The sequence below is a fragment of the Lytechinus pictus genome, chromosome 14 (assembly GCF_037042905.1).
Source record: "Lytechinus pictus isolate F3 Inbred chromosome 14, Lp3.0, whole genome shotgun sequence".
NCBI lineage: Eukaryota > Metazoa > Echinodermata > Echinoidea > Temnopleuroida > Toxopneustidae > Lytechinus > Lytechinus pictus.
Window position 1 is genome coordinate 5,765,090 of NC_087258.1, and position 18,132 is coordinate 5,783,221.

At 35.9% G+C, this 18,132-nt stretch overlaps 1 protein-coding gene across 2 annotated transcripts in view; it reads right to left on the minus strand.

Annotated features, from left to right (window-relative positions):
- Positions 1 to 2,777: 2,777 nt before the first annotated feature.
- LOC129275998 (selenocysteine lyase-like) overlaps positions 2,778 to 18,132 on the minus strand; it is a 32,086-nt gene continuing 16,731 nt past the window's right edge. For both annotated transcript variants that reach the window (XM_064109125.1, XM_064109126.1), the window contains exons 11-14: positions 17,504 to 17,587; positions 13,666 to 13,765; positions 12,133 to 12,208; positions 2,778 to 3,096 (exon numbers count right to left, since the gene is read on the minus strand). In XM_064109125.1, the coding sequence (XP_063965195.1) occupies positions 2,937 to 3,096; positions 12,133 to 12,208; positions 13,666 to 13,765; positions 17,504 to 17,587 (420 nt within the window). In that variant the 3' untranslated portion in view covers positions 2,778 to 2,936. The remainder of the gene's footprint in view (positions 3,097 to 12,132; positions 12,209 to 13,665; positions 13,766 to 17,503; positions 17,588 to 18,132) is intronic.

Genomic DNA, 18,132 nt, shown 5'->3' on the forward strand with positions numbered 1-18,132 from the left:
TATAATTTGTGATTGTGACATGTCACCAACCCTAATACCTCGGTCACATTTGCTCTACGGTGGCCGTATACGGCGAGTCGAAAACAGTCACTTTAACATTTTTGTACCACCTATACGACGGTGGTTTGAATAAAACGAATAAAACGAATAAAACGGCTGTTTTCAACTCGCCGTACGGCCGCCGTAGAGCATAAGTGACCAATGTATAACTAGGCCGGATGATATATTTCATTTTATTTTAGGGGGTGTGTCACCGAAGAAAGATGGCTGTATCTCGCAAATCCCATTCAATAAATGTCAAGTCCACCCCAGAAAAATGTTTATTTGAATCAAAAGAGAAAAATAAAACTAGCACAAAGCTGAAAATTTGCTGGAAATTTCATCAAAATCGAATATAAAATAAGAAAATCGTTGCATTTTTTATTTTCGCTTATTTTTCCTCAAAACAGTTATGCAAAACTCGGTCGATGATGTCCCTCACGCACTATTATTTTGTTTGTTATTTTAGTATTTATCTCCATAAAAATGACCTCTAACATTAATTTTATTGGTTTCATTGGATTTCACAGAATGACCTTTTTGATTCAACCACAAAACGTTAAAATGATGGACATTCTGAGTTAATGAATAAAATAGCGTACTTAACCATGGCAACATGTGTGAAATTGGCGCACTGATAACAAAAGCGGGCATCAGTATTCGAGATTTTTCAATATATGCGGTAAATAGCGTAATTTATACAGGAAACCTGCTTTATAAACCATGGGTTCAATCGACGGTTTTCAGAACCACCTCCTTTGTGAATTCGGGCCATTGAGTAGAAATTTAGCAATTCAAAATGTTAGCAAGACTATGGGCAGAAGTGGTGATCCCGCCAACTTATGGCGTGGTTGGTGATAACTGGCGTAAATCCGTGTTGATGGGTGGGGGGGATGACTGAAATATTTTGGAATTTTTTGCAATCATGTTTTTAGATATGCAAGGAATTGTCATTGATATGTCCACAGTGGCGTACCGTGGGTCACGGCATTGGGGGAGGGGGGGGCACCAGCAACATTTTTGAATCACTGAGTGAGTGCGCTAAGCGCGCGCAGTTGCCAGTTATACTGACCTAATAGAGAAATTTTAAGGACAATGTCATTAAACGGATATGTATCTCACTAATCAAATAATGCGAGCGCGAAGCGCGAGCTGAAATTTTGTTATATTCACACCTAAAAAGGGACATTATAATCAAATTTGTGTAATCATGATAGGTACCTGTCTCGCTAAACAATGCGAGCGCGAAGCGCGAGCTGAAAACTTAGATAATTCAGACCTGAAGTGGGGCATTCTAAGGTTTCTTTGTAGGAATTAACTAGGACCATACGTATTTCATTAACCAAATGATGCGAGCGCGAAGCGCGAGCTGAAAATTTTTGATATTCAGATCAGAAGAAGGGACATTTTATGGACTGATTTTAGGAATTCATGAAGAGCAGACATATCTCACCAATCCACTAATGCGAACGTAATCACGGACAGGAAATGTTTCATATATACGAAGACCTTAACATGAGGCAATCACTTTTTGAGTCATGAAAAAGAAGCATATGTAACTACGTAAAACAACGATAACTCAAGTGCTAGGAAATATATTTGGTTTATATTGACTTGAAAACGAGATGTTTTAGTACAACAGGATTATATATCTCGTTAAACAGACAATGCGAGCACCAGGAACAATGAAGACGTAGGCCCTGGGCAAATTATGTTTCATAAAGTTATGATAAAAATGTTTCTTATGTATAATGTAACATAACATAATTATAATGTAATATAACATTATAATGAATAATATCTTCTTCTTTCCCACTTTGCTTCTCTTCCTTTCTCCCTCTTGTCTCCTTTTCCCACTTTCCCCGTTTTTTATTTGGTCAGCCGATGGGGGGGGGGGATGTGCCCCCCATGCCCCCCGTAGTTACGCCACTGTATGTCCATATATGGCAAATACCCTCCAATATTATTATCTTTTTTACCCCATGATGGTTAATGGTTTTATTAGAGATTACATTCAAAATGTTTTGACATTCCATCTTAATCCCTTCCCAAAGACCCCAACATTGATGAATTGGAAGAAACGGGGGTTTCTCTTCAATGTTATAATAAGGACATAAGTATTTCGTTTGGAAATGGTGAACTGGCTCTTTATTGTCATTTTATGATTCAATAATATTGTTTTATTTGTTAAGCGGTATTTTAGGAAGAATTTTCACCAATAAAACAATTATCTCTTGTGATTTTTTTTCATTTCTTTCGTAAAAACTGGGGGGGATGTTTGTACAGGCCATCCCCCCCTCCTCGAAAAGTGGGGGGGATATATCCCCCCCATCCCCCCCCCCCCCGGGATTTACGCCAGTGGTGATAACAACATGGTCCCTGATGGCAGACTTATCAGCTGAGAACATGTTTAGCATTTTTTTATCTTCTAATGAAAGATGAAGATCTTAAACTCCGATCTTCGCTTTCATGTTCATTCAAAGTAGCTCAGACTTTTGCTAAGGTGCCTCAATGTCCACAATATTGTTTCCATAGTATTCTCTTGCAGAAACATTTGACCTTGGGTGGTATTCTGATTGCATGGTTAAGTTAAACCTGGGTTAACTACTTGGACCACACTTTTATGGAGTGCCAGTTGTAAACTCATTAACCAATTAAAATAATTCTTATTATGCTGAAAACAAGATGTTAGAAACATAGTAGAGTCATGAAATGAAAAGAACAGGAAAATACAAAAAAAAGTTTGTCATGAATTTTAATGAATTGAGTCATTATAATTGCCACAAATGGGGAAGAAATATTATGAAGCCAAGCACTCCACAGGTGTGGTTTAAAATTTCTAGTTTAGCCTAGGGTTAAACCTAGGTTTAATTATATCGGAATACCACCCCATAAGTCTAAGAATCTACCTCCGAGTCCAATGTTTTTAGAGAATCTTGGAGATCCTTCAGAATCATATCAACTTCCTCGGTGGTGGTGTGACGTCCGACGCTTAGTCTCAAAGCATTGACAGCCACCTCATTTGGAACTCCAATGGCAATCAAAATGTGTGATGGTCTAAGTTGTAAAACAGAGAATCAAAATGAAACAATTGCTGTATTTCTCTGTATTTGTGTAAGTATTATATAATAGCATGCCATGGTATGCAGGGCTTGCTAGCAGAGCAGTCTTATATTGAGTTCAGTTAATTTATTCATTTCTAAAAAAAAAACAATGAGTACAGATACATGTGTGTGTATATATATATACATATATATATACATAAAAATACACTTCAAATATATACATCAATACATTAAAATGTAAACATGCATGAAACAACTTAAAATGAATACAATGATATGCTTGTATAATTGTGTTCAGTAATAGTATGCGAAATGAAAAAGAGGATTTAAAATAAAGCCAACAGAGGCCTTGTGAGGTAAAGTCTCCTAAATAATAAACGATAATTTGAAGCTTCTTAGTATAATCAAAGCAAATATGAGCACTTAGGTTACACAAATAAATGGATTTAAAAAACGACTTACATCATAAGATAAGCAAAACATGTTTGAGGGATAACAAATCGTGTATAAAATTGTAACATAGCTGCAAAATTAGGAATATTTTTAATAAAAGTTTTGTTTTAATTTTATTCACTTTACGAAATGAAGGGGTTGAAGGTGACAGATAATGACTGTTGGTGCATATACAAATTGCTCTCTTTTATAATTTAAAAAGTTTATCTACTTTGGATTTACTGCAATTACCCTAAACAGCAATACAATAAAGAATGTGTGATAATATTAAAGAATTGTAAATAGAGAGTAAGACAGATTTCGGAAGGCAACTTCTTAACTTATACATAATACCTGTACATTTCAACACTTAAGTATTTACATATAGCGTATGTGAACCCCAATGCAAATTTTAATCGACGTTTAACCCCTAAAAACAATCAAAGTACACAAAACATATCGTTGCACTTCAATCAAACAGGACATTGATACAAACTTTGTAAGTACATAAAACATGTAGCCTAAATAAATTGTGTACTCAGGATAATTTACAAACAACTTGTACCCTAGTCCTGTCAACAGGACGATCCAAACCAAAAAAAAGGGGTACAACTTTGTACAACTTTGTACTTAGATAATTGGATAAAATCAATACAGAGTAAGATCATGTATATATACTATAAGCATTAGATAATTTGTTATGAAAGTATATAAATGAGGATTCATCAATGTTTACCACCAGTGCGTTGGCTTCAAACAATCGGGATATACATGTAGTAATTCAGAATTAATATTTTCATTTATATTTTCAAAGTCTGGTTGAGTATAAAAAAGTGTAGTATTATCGTCTGCATACATTATAAAATCAAATTTACTAGATGACATTACAATATCGCATGCAAAAAATTAGAAAACGCTAGGAACCTAATAATATCTAAACTTGCGGGACTCCGTATTTAACTCAGCTGTAAGTAGATGATTTATCATTAAAGTAAAAAAGAAGCTGCTGAAAACTGCTTATCTAATAAAAGAGAGCCAATGGAGTAAATAAGAAAGTCAAAAAGGGGCCTAAGCTTTCGATCCTAGCAGAATCTTCGTCGGAGGCAAAATTGGTTGCCCCTTTTTGACTTTCTTATCATTAAAGTGTGTAAATTGAAAACGATTACCGGTATGTAAATAATCTTTAAACCAGGCAAATGGAAGCGGAAGCCCACGTACACCATAATATTGTAATTTGGATGATTACTTCTAAATCAATGTTGGCTGTCAGTTGGTATATTATTAAGCATTAGAAATGAGTACAAACGATTATATACATTTTTCTAGTATTTTTGAGAAGCATGGTAATATTGAAATAGGTCTGTACTCTCTGCAAAAACGTGGATTTTCTTTTTTATAAACTGGTATAATTTTAGCAATTTTTTTTTTACGGGAACATTACCTGATGATATAGACGGATATATTGGTAAAAGGTTTTTAAAATGGAATGTATGACTCTCTTTACAATGTTTATAATAATGCCATCGAATGCACATGAGTTGCATTTTTTTGAGTGATTTGGTTATTTCAATAATCTCTGATTCAGTAATGGGTTTTAAAAACAGTGTGTTATTAAATGAGTTACTTCAATATACAGTATAGTCATCAGTATCAGAAGTAGTCTCAGATGATCTTAAGATAATGGTACAGCAATTTACAAAGTAACAATTGAATTCATTTTCGATAAACAGTGAGAGTTATACATTTTTTTTACCATTGTAATATATTGAGGTAGACTTTGTTCGTGCTTTTATACAGAGAGGTTTATTTATGATAAAAATATTTCTTTTTAGCATGACACAATGAATTACTAGTTATATTTCTATCCTTTTTATACTTTTTTCACTAGAAGTTGATCGATTGTTAGGGAATTTTTCATATAATGTATTTTCTTTCTGATATATCTTAACAAATAAGGAGTAATCCATGGCTTACATAAATAAAAGTTTTCTTTTTCTTTTGCAAAATCAAAGGCAAACTCGTATCATACATATTGTTAAACACTTAAACTTACTTAAAGATATATCATGCACTACTGACTTCATTGAAAGAATACAATGATGACTGACCAATCAGTATTATAAAAAAAATTCACACCAACATCAGTAATTTTACGTCTTGAAATATTAATTAGTCCTTTACTAAATCTTTGATAGCAAATCAGATTAGGAATACAGGTAAATGATCAGTTATATCAATAGAAAAAATACCACTTTCCACATCTATTGCAAAGGCATTAAAAAAATTATCAATGAGAGATGCTGTATTTAAAGTGATACAGGTAGGTTGATTAATGACATTAATTTGAAAATGAATTTGTGTTTTCTTCTTTTTCTTTCATCATATCAATATTAAAATACCCTGTCATAATAATTTCTCTCTTATCATTACCAAGTAGGTCAAGAGTTTGAGAGTAAAAATCAATGAATGATGTGACATCAGTACTTAGCTTTCTAAAAAAAATACCTATCATCAAATTATCCTTTTCATGTCTAAATAAATCAATAAATAAGTATTCACATGTTTCTGTATATATGCATACAGAAAAATATAATTTCTTACGCCACCACCTCTGCCTGTTTCTCTATTAAAGATTACAAAATCATAACCAACTATTAAAGTGAAATGGATCTACCGGTGTGCCGGATATCCATGTCTATCCATGTATATCCATAGCTATTACTGAAAAAAATATTTGTTATAGTAAATAAGAAATATAACATGTTATCAAAGTTTTTATGAAGATTACCGGCACTGAAATGTAGCACACTGAAATCAGTATTATTTTTTTAAATGTACGTTGAACTCTGACGGTAAACTACAAGTACATGCATTTGATAAACAGTTTGCATTAAGTTCTGGATCAATATCAACAAGAGGATTACTCATATGAAAGTGTGTTTACTTTGATATAGACTCTGAATGCAATACTTAAAAAATATATAAAGAAGAGGATTGCAGCTTTGCATAATGTTAGCTGATGTAAAAACGTATTATAGCAACTCATGTATGTAAGCACAGATAATGAAACTTGGTTCATCCTTCCATCACAATAAAATCACAATAATGTAAAATGTTCAAATTAATTCATTACAAATAATGAAGACTACATAAAATAAAAGTTTTAATCAATTAATTCCAAATGAGGAATATATAACAGAAAATGCTATAATAATATGATTTGTACATATGTATAGTGCACGTATCCACCTTGCTAGGTGCTCAAGGCGCTCCTATATTACCCCTGCTAAGCTAGTCTACCGATTCTGTTGCGCACAGCTTTTTGAGGAATTACTTCCTGCCGGTACCAATCTACCTCACCTGGGTTGAGTGCAGCACAATGTGGATAAATTTCTTGCTGAAGGTAAACACTCCATGGCTTGGAATCGAACCCACGTCCTTCAGATTGAAAGAAGAGAATCTTAACCACTAGACCACGACGCCCCCACAAAATAAAAATAGTAAAAGTTCACTATGACTTATGAAGAGAAAGTTCCTTCCAGAAGATTTTGGTAGTTTATTTTTATTACACTTTCCGTTATTGTTCTCATAGTTTTCTCAGATCATCTTCATTTCTTATGAATTTTTTTCTTATGTTCTCTTCATTTCAGTAGGAAGTGAACATAAGAACATTGCTCCAGGTGGCTTTATCATCAGGATGATTCAATTTTTTATCCATGATCAAATGTTTTTAAGAGGGATTTAGGGCTGAATTTCATCAATATTAACTGAATTGGTTACCATGGGTATATGAAACATTTTTTTTATTGTTATTGTTATCATTGTTATTATAATTATAATTATTATTATATTAACACTTACAGGCAAAGAATTGTCATTGGTAAAGGTGATGACAGAAATAAACCATAACTGCTGACAGAGGCAAGCAAAAAAAAATGGGTTTTTTAATTATTTCCGTGGGCTTTATTTCACAAGTTACTGCCTAAATCTGAAACATTGGATAAGCTTACATTGAAATGAATGGCGGCTTCCAGGGCTCCTATTAACCCTATCAAGGCCGGGGGGCCTCGGAGGTCCCCCCCTTCAACGATTCGCGCAATATTTTCGCTGTGCAAAATTTTTTGACCGCGCCACTCGCTGACTTTTTACTTTCAAGTCTTGCGCAACTGTTGAAACCAGTTTTGCGCCATCCGGGTACACGAATTCAAAATTACGCAACATTATGTAAGTGCATGTCAGACCAAAAATAAATAAATAAAGTGAATGCAAATTGTGTTTCAACCAAAAATCATAAATGTATGATTAATTTTAGTTTTGCTGGTCCAAATGTATCTATTTTATGCTGTTTATGACCTCAGAAGAGTCCCCAACAAATTTCATTGAAAAAACAATGAAAAACAAAAGGTCCAAAAAACAAAGAAATACATAAGAAATTGCAAGAAACAATATATTACATAAGAAATGATCTGATATCACAATTTTTTTCATGGACACTTGCTAAGAACCCCACAAAGAGCTACTAAACCAAAAATTAGAACATTTGGATCTTTATTTAGGGATTTAGAGGGAAAAGTATGATTTCGCATACTAATTACGCATAAATTAGCATAATCACTTAATAGCAATTTGCATTAAATAAATTACTATACAATTTTTGTAGATTATGTCCCAGACAACCTGCGTGCCAATTTTCGGCGCGATCGCGCGGCCAACGGCCGAGATCTCAAGGGGGGCCTGGGAGGCCCCCCCCCCCCCCGGCCATATAAACTCCTAAAATACCCCGGCCTAGATAGGGTTAAGAGTTTCCAGTGCTCTTTTGAGAATTTTGGGAGTGAGCTCGCCTTGAGGCCTGGGGCCCGTTGCAGAAAGAGTTGCAATCAAACGCAACTCTAAAAATCACGCGCAACTTGATTTTCAACCAATCAACAGCGTGCATTTTGGACTTGTGATTGATTTTTTTACTTGCGTTTAAACGCAACTCTTTCTGCAACGGGCCCCTGGTGTAATTTTTTTTTTACTGGACAGAGGCAATCTAGATGTAGTCACATACAGCACGAAAGGGAAGCAGATCTCCTTGTATTGCTTTCTTTATGAAATTCAGCCCTAAATCCCTCCAAAAGGAATTCAATCATGGATAATGAATTGAGTCATTGACTATGATAGAGCAGTGTGAACTGAGTATCAACTTTACATTTACATAATTGCTAACATTTGGTGAAGTTAAAGGGGGATGAACCCTTTGGAACAAGTGGGCTTTCTTATGGTGATACAAACTCTTCATCCATGATGTATTCTTTGAAAATATGTATTACATGCCCTCTTATATAAAGAATACATGATCTACTGATAAAAGTGATAAAAAAGGCAGTTCAATAGAATATGTACAAAAGTAATGACAAAGTTGTTCACATGTGACATCAATTTTTTTTGTCACATTGCCAACTGGAGGATTTACAAAATGATCTAAACTTCAAATAAATATTTTTATTATTTATTCAATCTTTCTCAAACTTTTGTTGATCTGTTTCTTTGAGTTTTGTTTTCCCACAAGCTCTCTTGTTCCAAACATTTCATTTTCCTTTGATGGACTATCACTACTGACAGAGGCAATCTAAATGTAGATGTAGCTTGCCTTCTGAGGGAAACTGCGGAAATATAGCATTAACATTCAGATCTCTGAAATCCCTCCAAAAGCACCTGGCCAGTAACTCAGCCTCTTCAGAACTGGGGTGCATGATGATGTTTTGTTTAAATTTTATTTTAGATGCAGATGATGTCTATATCCCAATATGTTACAGGGACATTAATTTAGCTTTTTTTTCTGGTTTTTATGAATGCTTTAATATTTCAAGCCATGTTTTTAATTGAGTTACTTTACTTACCTACAATGTTATTCAATAGACTATGCACTTCAAACACATTTTGTTTATGCTTAGTTCCTACTGGGTATTGTGTCAAAGTAACAGTATATCCTGTCAATTTATTTTTTTGTTATGCATGGTAAAAAAAATTCAAGGAAATGAATTGAATCATCAACTATGATGGAGAAGTTTGATCTGGTGGTTCTGAGTATCAAGTTTACATTTGCATAAATCAGCATAATTACATTATCAGAAGTTATCTTCAAGAAATTGTTCTTATAACAGGTGGTCTTAAGAGACTGGGTCCTTTATTTCAATTGGGAATTCATTTCAAGTAATATATATGTATGTATATATACATGTATTATATACAGGTGTTCATTATACACAGGTGATTGCTAAGAACCATGTTTGAATGTATATGTCTGATCTTCAAAAGTTTTGTTATAGAACTATAAGTGATTTCAAGTAGAAATGTCAAAGTTTACTTAGCTAAGAAACCATTCCAATCTCGTCAGTCCATCAGCGGCGTAACAGGGGTCGGTGGCCAGGGGGGGCAAGAGCCAAAAATTTCCCCGGTCATATCATGAAACAGGCAATGGCGTCATAAGGCAAACATTTTGAGGGGGCGATATGGCGTATCGGGCAAAAATATATATATATAAATGCGAGCGAGCGAAGCGAGCGAGTAAAAATTTTTGACATTTTTATTGCAAATATCAAATTTTGTGATAGATTTTTACATAATGTTAAAAAGATGATATCATATTTCACCCTCCTCTCTTTTCCTTTTTTTCTCTCTTTTTTTTGTACGCCCGAGCGAGCGAAGCGAGCGAGATAAAAAAAATCACCTTTTCATGAGAATCTAACATGAAGATAGATTTTAACGTGATATTCAGAAATATATAATACACTTTCCTTTGGTTGTAGAATTTTGGGGACCTTGGTCCAAACTCATCCATATAGCAGTGCTTTATGGGTAAGGTCCAGGGCAGAGTCCCGGAACCTCTTGATATTAAAGCCATTTTAAACCTTAACAGATGGCCACTTATTTTAATCAAATTGCGTGTGTATTTGTATAGCTTTCACACAACACATAAATTCAATGCAGTTGTGTATCGTAATCATCCAAATATTGTGAGGGGCACACCATAGCAAATGTGGGAAAATTTGTAAAAAGTCTCCAGCGAGCGAAGCGAGCCAGAAAGAAAAATGGCCTGTTAAAATGAAATTATAATTATGTGATAGATTTTTACATCATAGCAAATATCATGTCATATATTTTTTCATTCATTTCATTTCGCTGCCTCGTTTATTTTCTTTTCCGGCCCTTGGCTGTGGAACCACCCCCCCCCCCCCCCGTACGCCAGTGCTTCAACGCAAAGCTTAATGCAGGAAGGGTCCGTATAGGGGCCCGCTATAGAACCCATTAAAGGTTACAGATGAAGAGCCCCCACTGCACGGGGTCTTTACTCTTGGACAGAGCCCCCGGTAGCTTTGGAAATTTAGCAAGTTTATGATAGACTTTCATACGAAATTATGCTATATATACCATCCATCTTTCTTCCCGCTCGTTATCTTAAATCCTCGGCAGCGTAGTGTACGACGTTATCTTGTCCCTTTTCTTTGTTTTCCAATTTAGATTTTGGCTCATTCCATTCTGCCTTCATTTCCCGCTTTTGTTTACCTTTTGTCATCTTTAATTTATTTCCCTGTATTACTGATCATGCTAATGTATTTGTATATCGGGGAGAATTATTTTTTCTCAGTTGTTCTTCTTTCCTTCCTTTTCCCGTTTTCCCTTTTGATGTTTTTTTTTTAGTTTTCTTTTCTTTTCTTTTCTTTTCCCTTTCTCTTTCCTTTTCCCCTTCCCCTTTCCTTTTTCCCCTTTCCTCTTTTTTCTTTCCTTTCCCTTTCCCTTTCTTCCCCCCTTTTTTTTCTTTTTCCCGTTTTTTTTTTATTTTCCCGGTGAGCTCCGCCAGGGGGGGCAGCTTGCCCCCCCTGCCCCCCCGCCTGTTACGCCACTGCAGTCCATGACATTGAATATTGAACCAATGCTATTTGATGTTGGTAGTCATTTCAACCAAATTGTGTGATTATTTGGCACCTTTAAGGGTAGGTACCCTTGATAATGAAACATAAAAAGGATGCACCACATCTCATGGGTATCTTTTTTGTAGGTGTTCACACTTTCAAGTGTCAAAGCATCAAACGTCCATCCATGATCAGCCTCTGCAAATAATCATTTTTCTAAAAATTGTGGCAAATGGAAAGATCTCCTCTTTGAATTTTCCTTTCCTTCTTCTGCTCACTCTCCTTTTTGTTCTTTCCCTCTTTCTTCTTCTTCTTTTCATCTTCTTCTTCTTAATCTTCTTCTTCTCCTTCTCCCTCCTCCTTCTTCGTCTTCTTTATCTACTTCTTCTTCCTTTTCTTCTTTCTCTTCTAGTTCATTCTTTGTCTTCTTCCTCTTCAGAGTGACGTTATCAATCATACAAAGCGCTCTATATCATCGTTATCTTTATCGTTATCAATTTTCAAGAATGTTAAACCATACAATAACTGTTAACCTTTCCCACAACTGGAATAGCACATCAATGTTACTTTCACATCACTTTATAGCCACTTAGATATTTCTTTAATATCAATTTCATATCACTTTGACATTCTAATTCACAATACTATTACTTTAGTATCATTTTAAAAACTTTAATTTCAGAGGAGGAACATGTACTTACCTGTCTCCAGCATGAGAATGGCATGCAGCTCCAACACTGGCCTGGAATCTTTTTGCCTTTAATAAAATCTTTCTTCCTGCATAAAAAGCAAAAGGAGAGTAACAACTGAAGCAATGGTGACTTTAAATCTTCAGATGAACTCAGGTACTTCTACTTGATTTCGAGCGATGCCAGCAGCAAAGTGCTTCACAGCCCGAAAAATATATTATTTTTTGTGGACCAGATGAATGTGTACACACATTGCTGACACACAGCATATACTAGTATGTGTGCATGCTAATAACAAAGGAGAAATCCTAGAGAAAGTCTACATCTTTTTTTTTTTGGGGGGGGATGTTTCTGTTTCATAATATTTCTATCATTCTCTTTTATGCTAATCAGCAGGGGGGTCAAAAGAAAAGAAGGAAAATACAACACACATCTGGGCATCTGACATCATAATATAAATGCAGGATTCCTCTAATTGCAGAAATTTGCAAACAAATTGAAAACAATAAAAAACAATACTTTCTGCAAACTACCTTCCAGCAACGAACTGCGGAAGAGAGACATTTTCTTCACATTTAATAAAAAACCATCTAATCCACATATAATATACATCATCTAAGACATAAGAATTACATGCACAAGGTAGCTTTGGAACAGTTCAGTTTCAACTCTTTCAAAGGTAACAAGAGTGTAATTACAATAAAAGCCAGAGCAAAATAATGTATTCATTGCCAAACCACAACTGGTCAACAGAACCAGTAGTCACAAGCAAAGTTTCCTGTAAGCTGAAATAAAATGACTGGATTACAAGACATATTTCAACCAATCATTTCATTAAGATCCATACCTCCATGTTATAATACAGAATACGAAATAATTGATTAAGCTTAAGCATACAATGATAGTCAGTATGCAGGACTATTTTTAACAGTTTTGTCTATAATTTGATTGCTGGATTTCAGGGGGGGGGGGGGTGTTTCATAAAGTCTGTTCGTAAGTTAAGAGCAACTACAAGAATGACTAATGAGCCTTTCTTATGCACTACATGTATCTATACCATCGCCAATAAACATTTTGGTGTATACCATTTATCACAAGAACTTACAAACAGCTTTTTGAGACACCCATCAGCATCAAATACGTAATTTTAATAGGTGCCATGCTTTTTGGCTACTTCTTGGTCTTTGTGCAGGAGTTAAACTCATTGCAGGTCGAGAGACCCCATGGGCTTCAGTTACACAATAAAAATGTCATTTATATAGCGCCACATATCTATGAATCTATTCTGAGGCGCATTATTATTATTATCATTACCCTAGCTTTAGCTCAAGCTGACTTCCAGTGCTCTGTGCAACTGAAGAAAAATCCTACTGGGTACCCATGCACCTCAGCTGGGTTGGGTGCAGCACAATGTGGGCAAACTTCTTGCTGAAGGAAAACATGCTATGGCTAGGATTCGAAACCTAGTCCCTCTCATTTAAAGACGCGAATCATAGCCACAAGACCATGACGCCCCAACAATGCAAACAACCATTCAGTTCTTACCTTGTCGATTTCTACCGAGGAAAGAAACATTGCACGTATTGGGTATCCGCTCGCTTCCCTTACATTTTCCATTGAAACACACTTGACCAGGGAACGTGGACTACATAAGAAAAAATAATTAAGAAGAGAAACATGTTAAAGAAGCAAAAAGAAATGTATTTGTAGCCCCTAATCTTAAATATTTTGTACCATCTCTTCTACTTAGTATTGTCATACCAAAATGGATATCTATTTTTTTTATTTTCTTTTTTAGCCCACTTGTAAAATTTCCATACCAATTTTGTCTAATATCTACCTGTACTTGGTCTGATGCTTTTTAGTCAATATGGTTAGATAAACTGTCTATGAACCAAAAATTTTATTTTGACTCATAAGAATAATAAGTAGACAAAGTGGAAAATGGAACTAGAATAAGTGGGTAGTGTAGAACAAACGACTATTGTACCAATTGATAGTAGACTAATATGCTTTTTTTACCCCATACTATCCTTAACCCCAGACTATCCTTAACCCTGGACTATCTTTAACCCCATACTATCCTTAACCCCGGACTATCCTTAACCCAATACTATACTTAACCCCGGACTCTCCTTAACCCCGGACTATCCTTAACCCCATACTATCCTTAACCCCGGACTATCCTTAACCCTGGACTATCTTTAACCCCATACTATCCTTAACCCCGGACTATCCTTAACCCCGGACTATCCTTAACCCTGGAATATCCTTAACCCCATACTATCCTTAACCCCGGACTATCCTTAACCCCATACTATCCTTAACCCCCGACTATCCTTAACCCTGGACTATCTTTAACCCCATACTATCCTTAACCCCGGACTATCCTTAACCCAATACTATACTTAACCCCGGACTCTCCTTAACCCCATACTATCCTTAACCCCGGACTATCCTTAACCCCATACTATCCTTAACCCCGGACTATCCTTAACCCTGGACTATCTTTAACCCCATACTATCCTTAACCCTGGACTATCCTTAACCCCGGACTATCCTTAACCCCGGAATATCCTTAACCCCATACTATCCTTAACCCCGGACTATCCTTAACCCCATACTATCCTTAACCCCCGACTATCCTTAACCCAATACTATACTAAACCCGGACTCTCCTTAACCCCATACTATCCTTAACCCAATACTATCCTTAACCCCGGACTATCCTTAACCCTGGACTATCTTTAACCCCATACTATCCTTAACCCTGGACTATCCTTAACCCCATACTATCCTTAACCCCGGACTATCCTTAACCCCATACTATCCTTAACCCCGGACTATCCTTAACCCCATACTATCCTTAACCTTGGACTATCCTTAACCCCAGACTATCCTTAACCACAGACTATCCTTAACCCCATACTATCCTTAACCCAGACTATCCTTAACCCCATACTATCCTTAACCCCGGACTATCCTTAAACCCGGACTATCCTTAACCCATACTATCCTTAACCCCGGACTATCCCTAACCCCACACTATCCTTAACCGCATACTATCCTTAATCCTGGACTATCCTTAACCCCATACTATCCTTAACCCCAGACTATCCTTAACCCCGGACTATCCTTAACCCCATACTATCCTTAACCCCGGACTATCCTTAACCCCGGACTATCCTTAACCCCATACTATCCTTAACCCCGGACTATCCTTAATCCCATACTATCCTTAACCCCGGACTATCCTTAACCCTGGACTATCCTTAACCCCATACTATCCTTAACCCCGGACTATCCTTAAACCTGGACTATCCTTAACCCATACTATCCTTAACCCCAGACTATCCTTAACCCCATACTATCCTTAACCCTGGACTATCCTTAACCCCATACTATCCTTAACCCTGGACTATCCTTAACCCCAGACTATCCTTAACCCCATACTATCCTTATTCCACACTATCCTTAACCCTGGACTATCCTTAACCCCAGACTATCCTTAACCCCATACTATCCTTAATCCACACTATCCTTAACCGCATACTATCCTTTATCCTGGACTATCCTTAACCCCATACTATCCTTAACCCCGGACTATCCCTAACCCCACACTATCCTTAACCGCATACTATCCTTAAAGGTTAAGTCCACCCCAGAAAAGGGTTGATTTGAATAAATAGAGAAAAATCAAACATGAATAATGCTGAAAACTCCATCAAACTCGGATGTAAAATAAGAAAGTTATGACATTTTAAAGTTTCGCTTATTTTTCACAAAACAGTTCTATGCTCAACTCAGTGATATGCAAATGAGAGAGTGGATGATGTCACTCACTCACTATTTATTTTGTTTTCTATTGTTTGAATAATACAATATTTCAATTTTTACGAATTCAACAATTAGGACCCCCTTGCTTGAACCACAAAATGTTAAAATAATGGAATTACATGTTTTCTGGGAGGAATTAAACTTTGTTTCACATGACAATGACGAGAAAATCAAAATATTACATATTTCATATAATAAATACAAAAGAAATAGTGAGTGGATGATGTCATCAGTCCCCTCATTTGCATGCCGACCAGGATGTGCATATAACTGTTTTGAAAAATTAAGCGAAAATTTAAAATGTTATAACTTTCTTATTTTACATCCGATTTTGATGAAATTTTCAGTGTTATGTTTGTTTGATTTATCTCTTTCTATTCAAATCAGCTTTTTGTTGGGGTGGACTTGTCCTTTAATCCTGGACTATACTTAACCCCATACTATCCTTAACCCCATACTATTTTTTTTTTGTTTCAGACTGTCTTTCTTGACCCAATACTATTTGCTTAATCAGGGTTAACGCCTTAACCCCGGACTATCGCACATCTCATGAATATTAATGATATTGCCACACAGCGTATGATTCATTTTGACTTCTGTGATTGGCTAATGCTTAGCCCCACTTTTCTTTAGCCCGGTTTGGTTTCAGACTGCAGTTCTTACCACCACCATTGTGCTAGCACCACAATAAGCTGGCTAACCCTACTTTTTAGCAGGGCCAGATAGTACCATACAATTTTATCGTGCTAGCCCATTTTGGTAAAACGTAGTGTGAAACCAAATTGGGCTAAGCTTAACCCAGGGAAATTAATGGCGGGCTGTGGCCACCCCTCCCCCTTTAGCCCCACCTATTTCCCGGGGTTAAGGAAAAATTTTGTAGTGTGAAAAGCATACAACTGGAATAAGCCAATGCAGTATTAGACAGAGAAGTAGAACAACTGATTGTAGAGAAAGTGAATATATGTAAGCATGGATTGGTAATTATCACCTATATAGAGTGTTCTAGCGATGTATTAAAAACGCGTATTTTGGTCTGCATCAATTGCCCGTGCAGTATCAGAGCGTATCCCTTAAAAGGACCGAAATCCGACGAATATCCCATAGGCTCCTGTACAAAATTTGATACTGAATAAGAGAGCATATTCAACAGTTTAGGGCGCGTGCGCGAATGTGTGAAATATACAACACGTACAACAATGAAAGCAATGCTATGCGCAGCATAGAGCACAACTACGCTCGATGACATCATAATGAACTACAGTCGAATGTCAACAACCATAATTGATCCTATGAAGTGATACTGGCATAATAAGTTATATAAACTGTTAAATCAAATTGCTCACTCTTTTTTTTTTGGGGGGGGGAGGTGGGATAGATGATAATAATCATATTGAATGGCTTTATTTCATGAAATACCAGAAATATTCCACTCGTTAGGGCCAATATTCCACTCATCTGCGATTCATGGAATATTTTCCTAAATTCTTGGAATATTTCTGGTATGCCATTCTGAGCCCTCCGATATCATATAATAACTATAACTCACCTCTATGCGTTCTTCAAGATAGTCTCGTACTCTTCTCATATGGTCTTCAAACTGCTTCACATTCTCTGTTACAATCTCAGCAGCCTGAATGCAAAATAATAAGAATATTGAAACAATTTGAAAATGCACCATTTCTATAACAAATGTACTATCAACCAATCAGATTGGAGGATTTCAGTAGCTTTAAACTGTTCATGAAATGGGCCCCATGTTTCTTATCGTTCTCTCTACTACAGATGTGAATGCTCACTCTAAAATATAACTCTTTCTTAGCTGTCTTTTTCTTTTCTTAAATTTGAGATACAAAGTTTAAAAAGCCCGCAATGAAATGATTGCCTATGATGCATAGGTGTAAGGAAAGTGTCCGCAATTAATTCAGTAACAGTTTTATATGTTTTCTGAAATCAAGCAAAAATGCAAATTTTATATTGACTTCATTGGTGAATAAAGCAGCTCAAGCTTCAAAACAAATTGTTCACAACCTCATTCCCACTCATCTTCCAAATTAAATCAATTTCTGAGAAGTTATGAAAGTTATGAGACTCTTTTCAGCTATTCTTGGATCCACACATCACCAGGGTCCTATTTCATAAAGGTTTGCTATAATAACAAATGCACAATTTCTATAA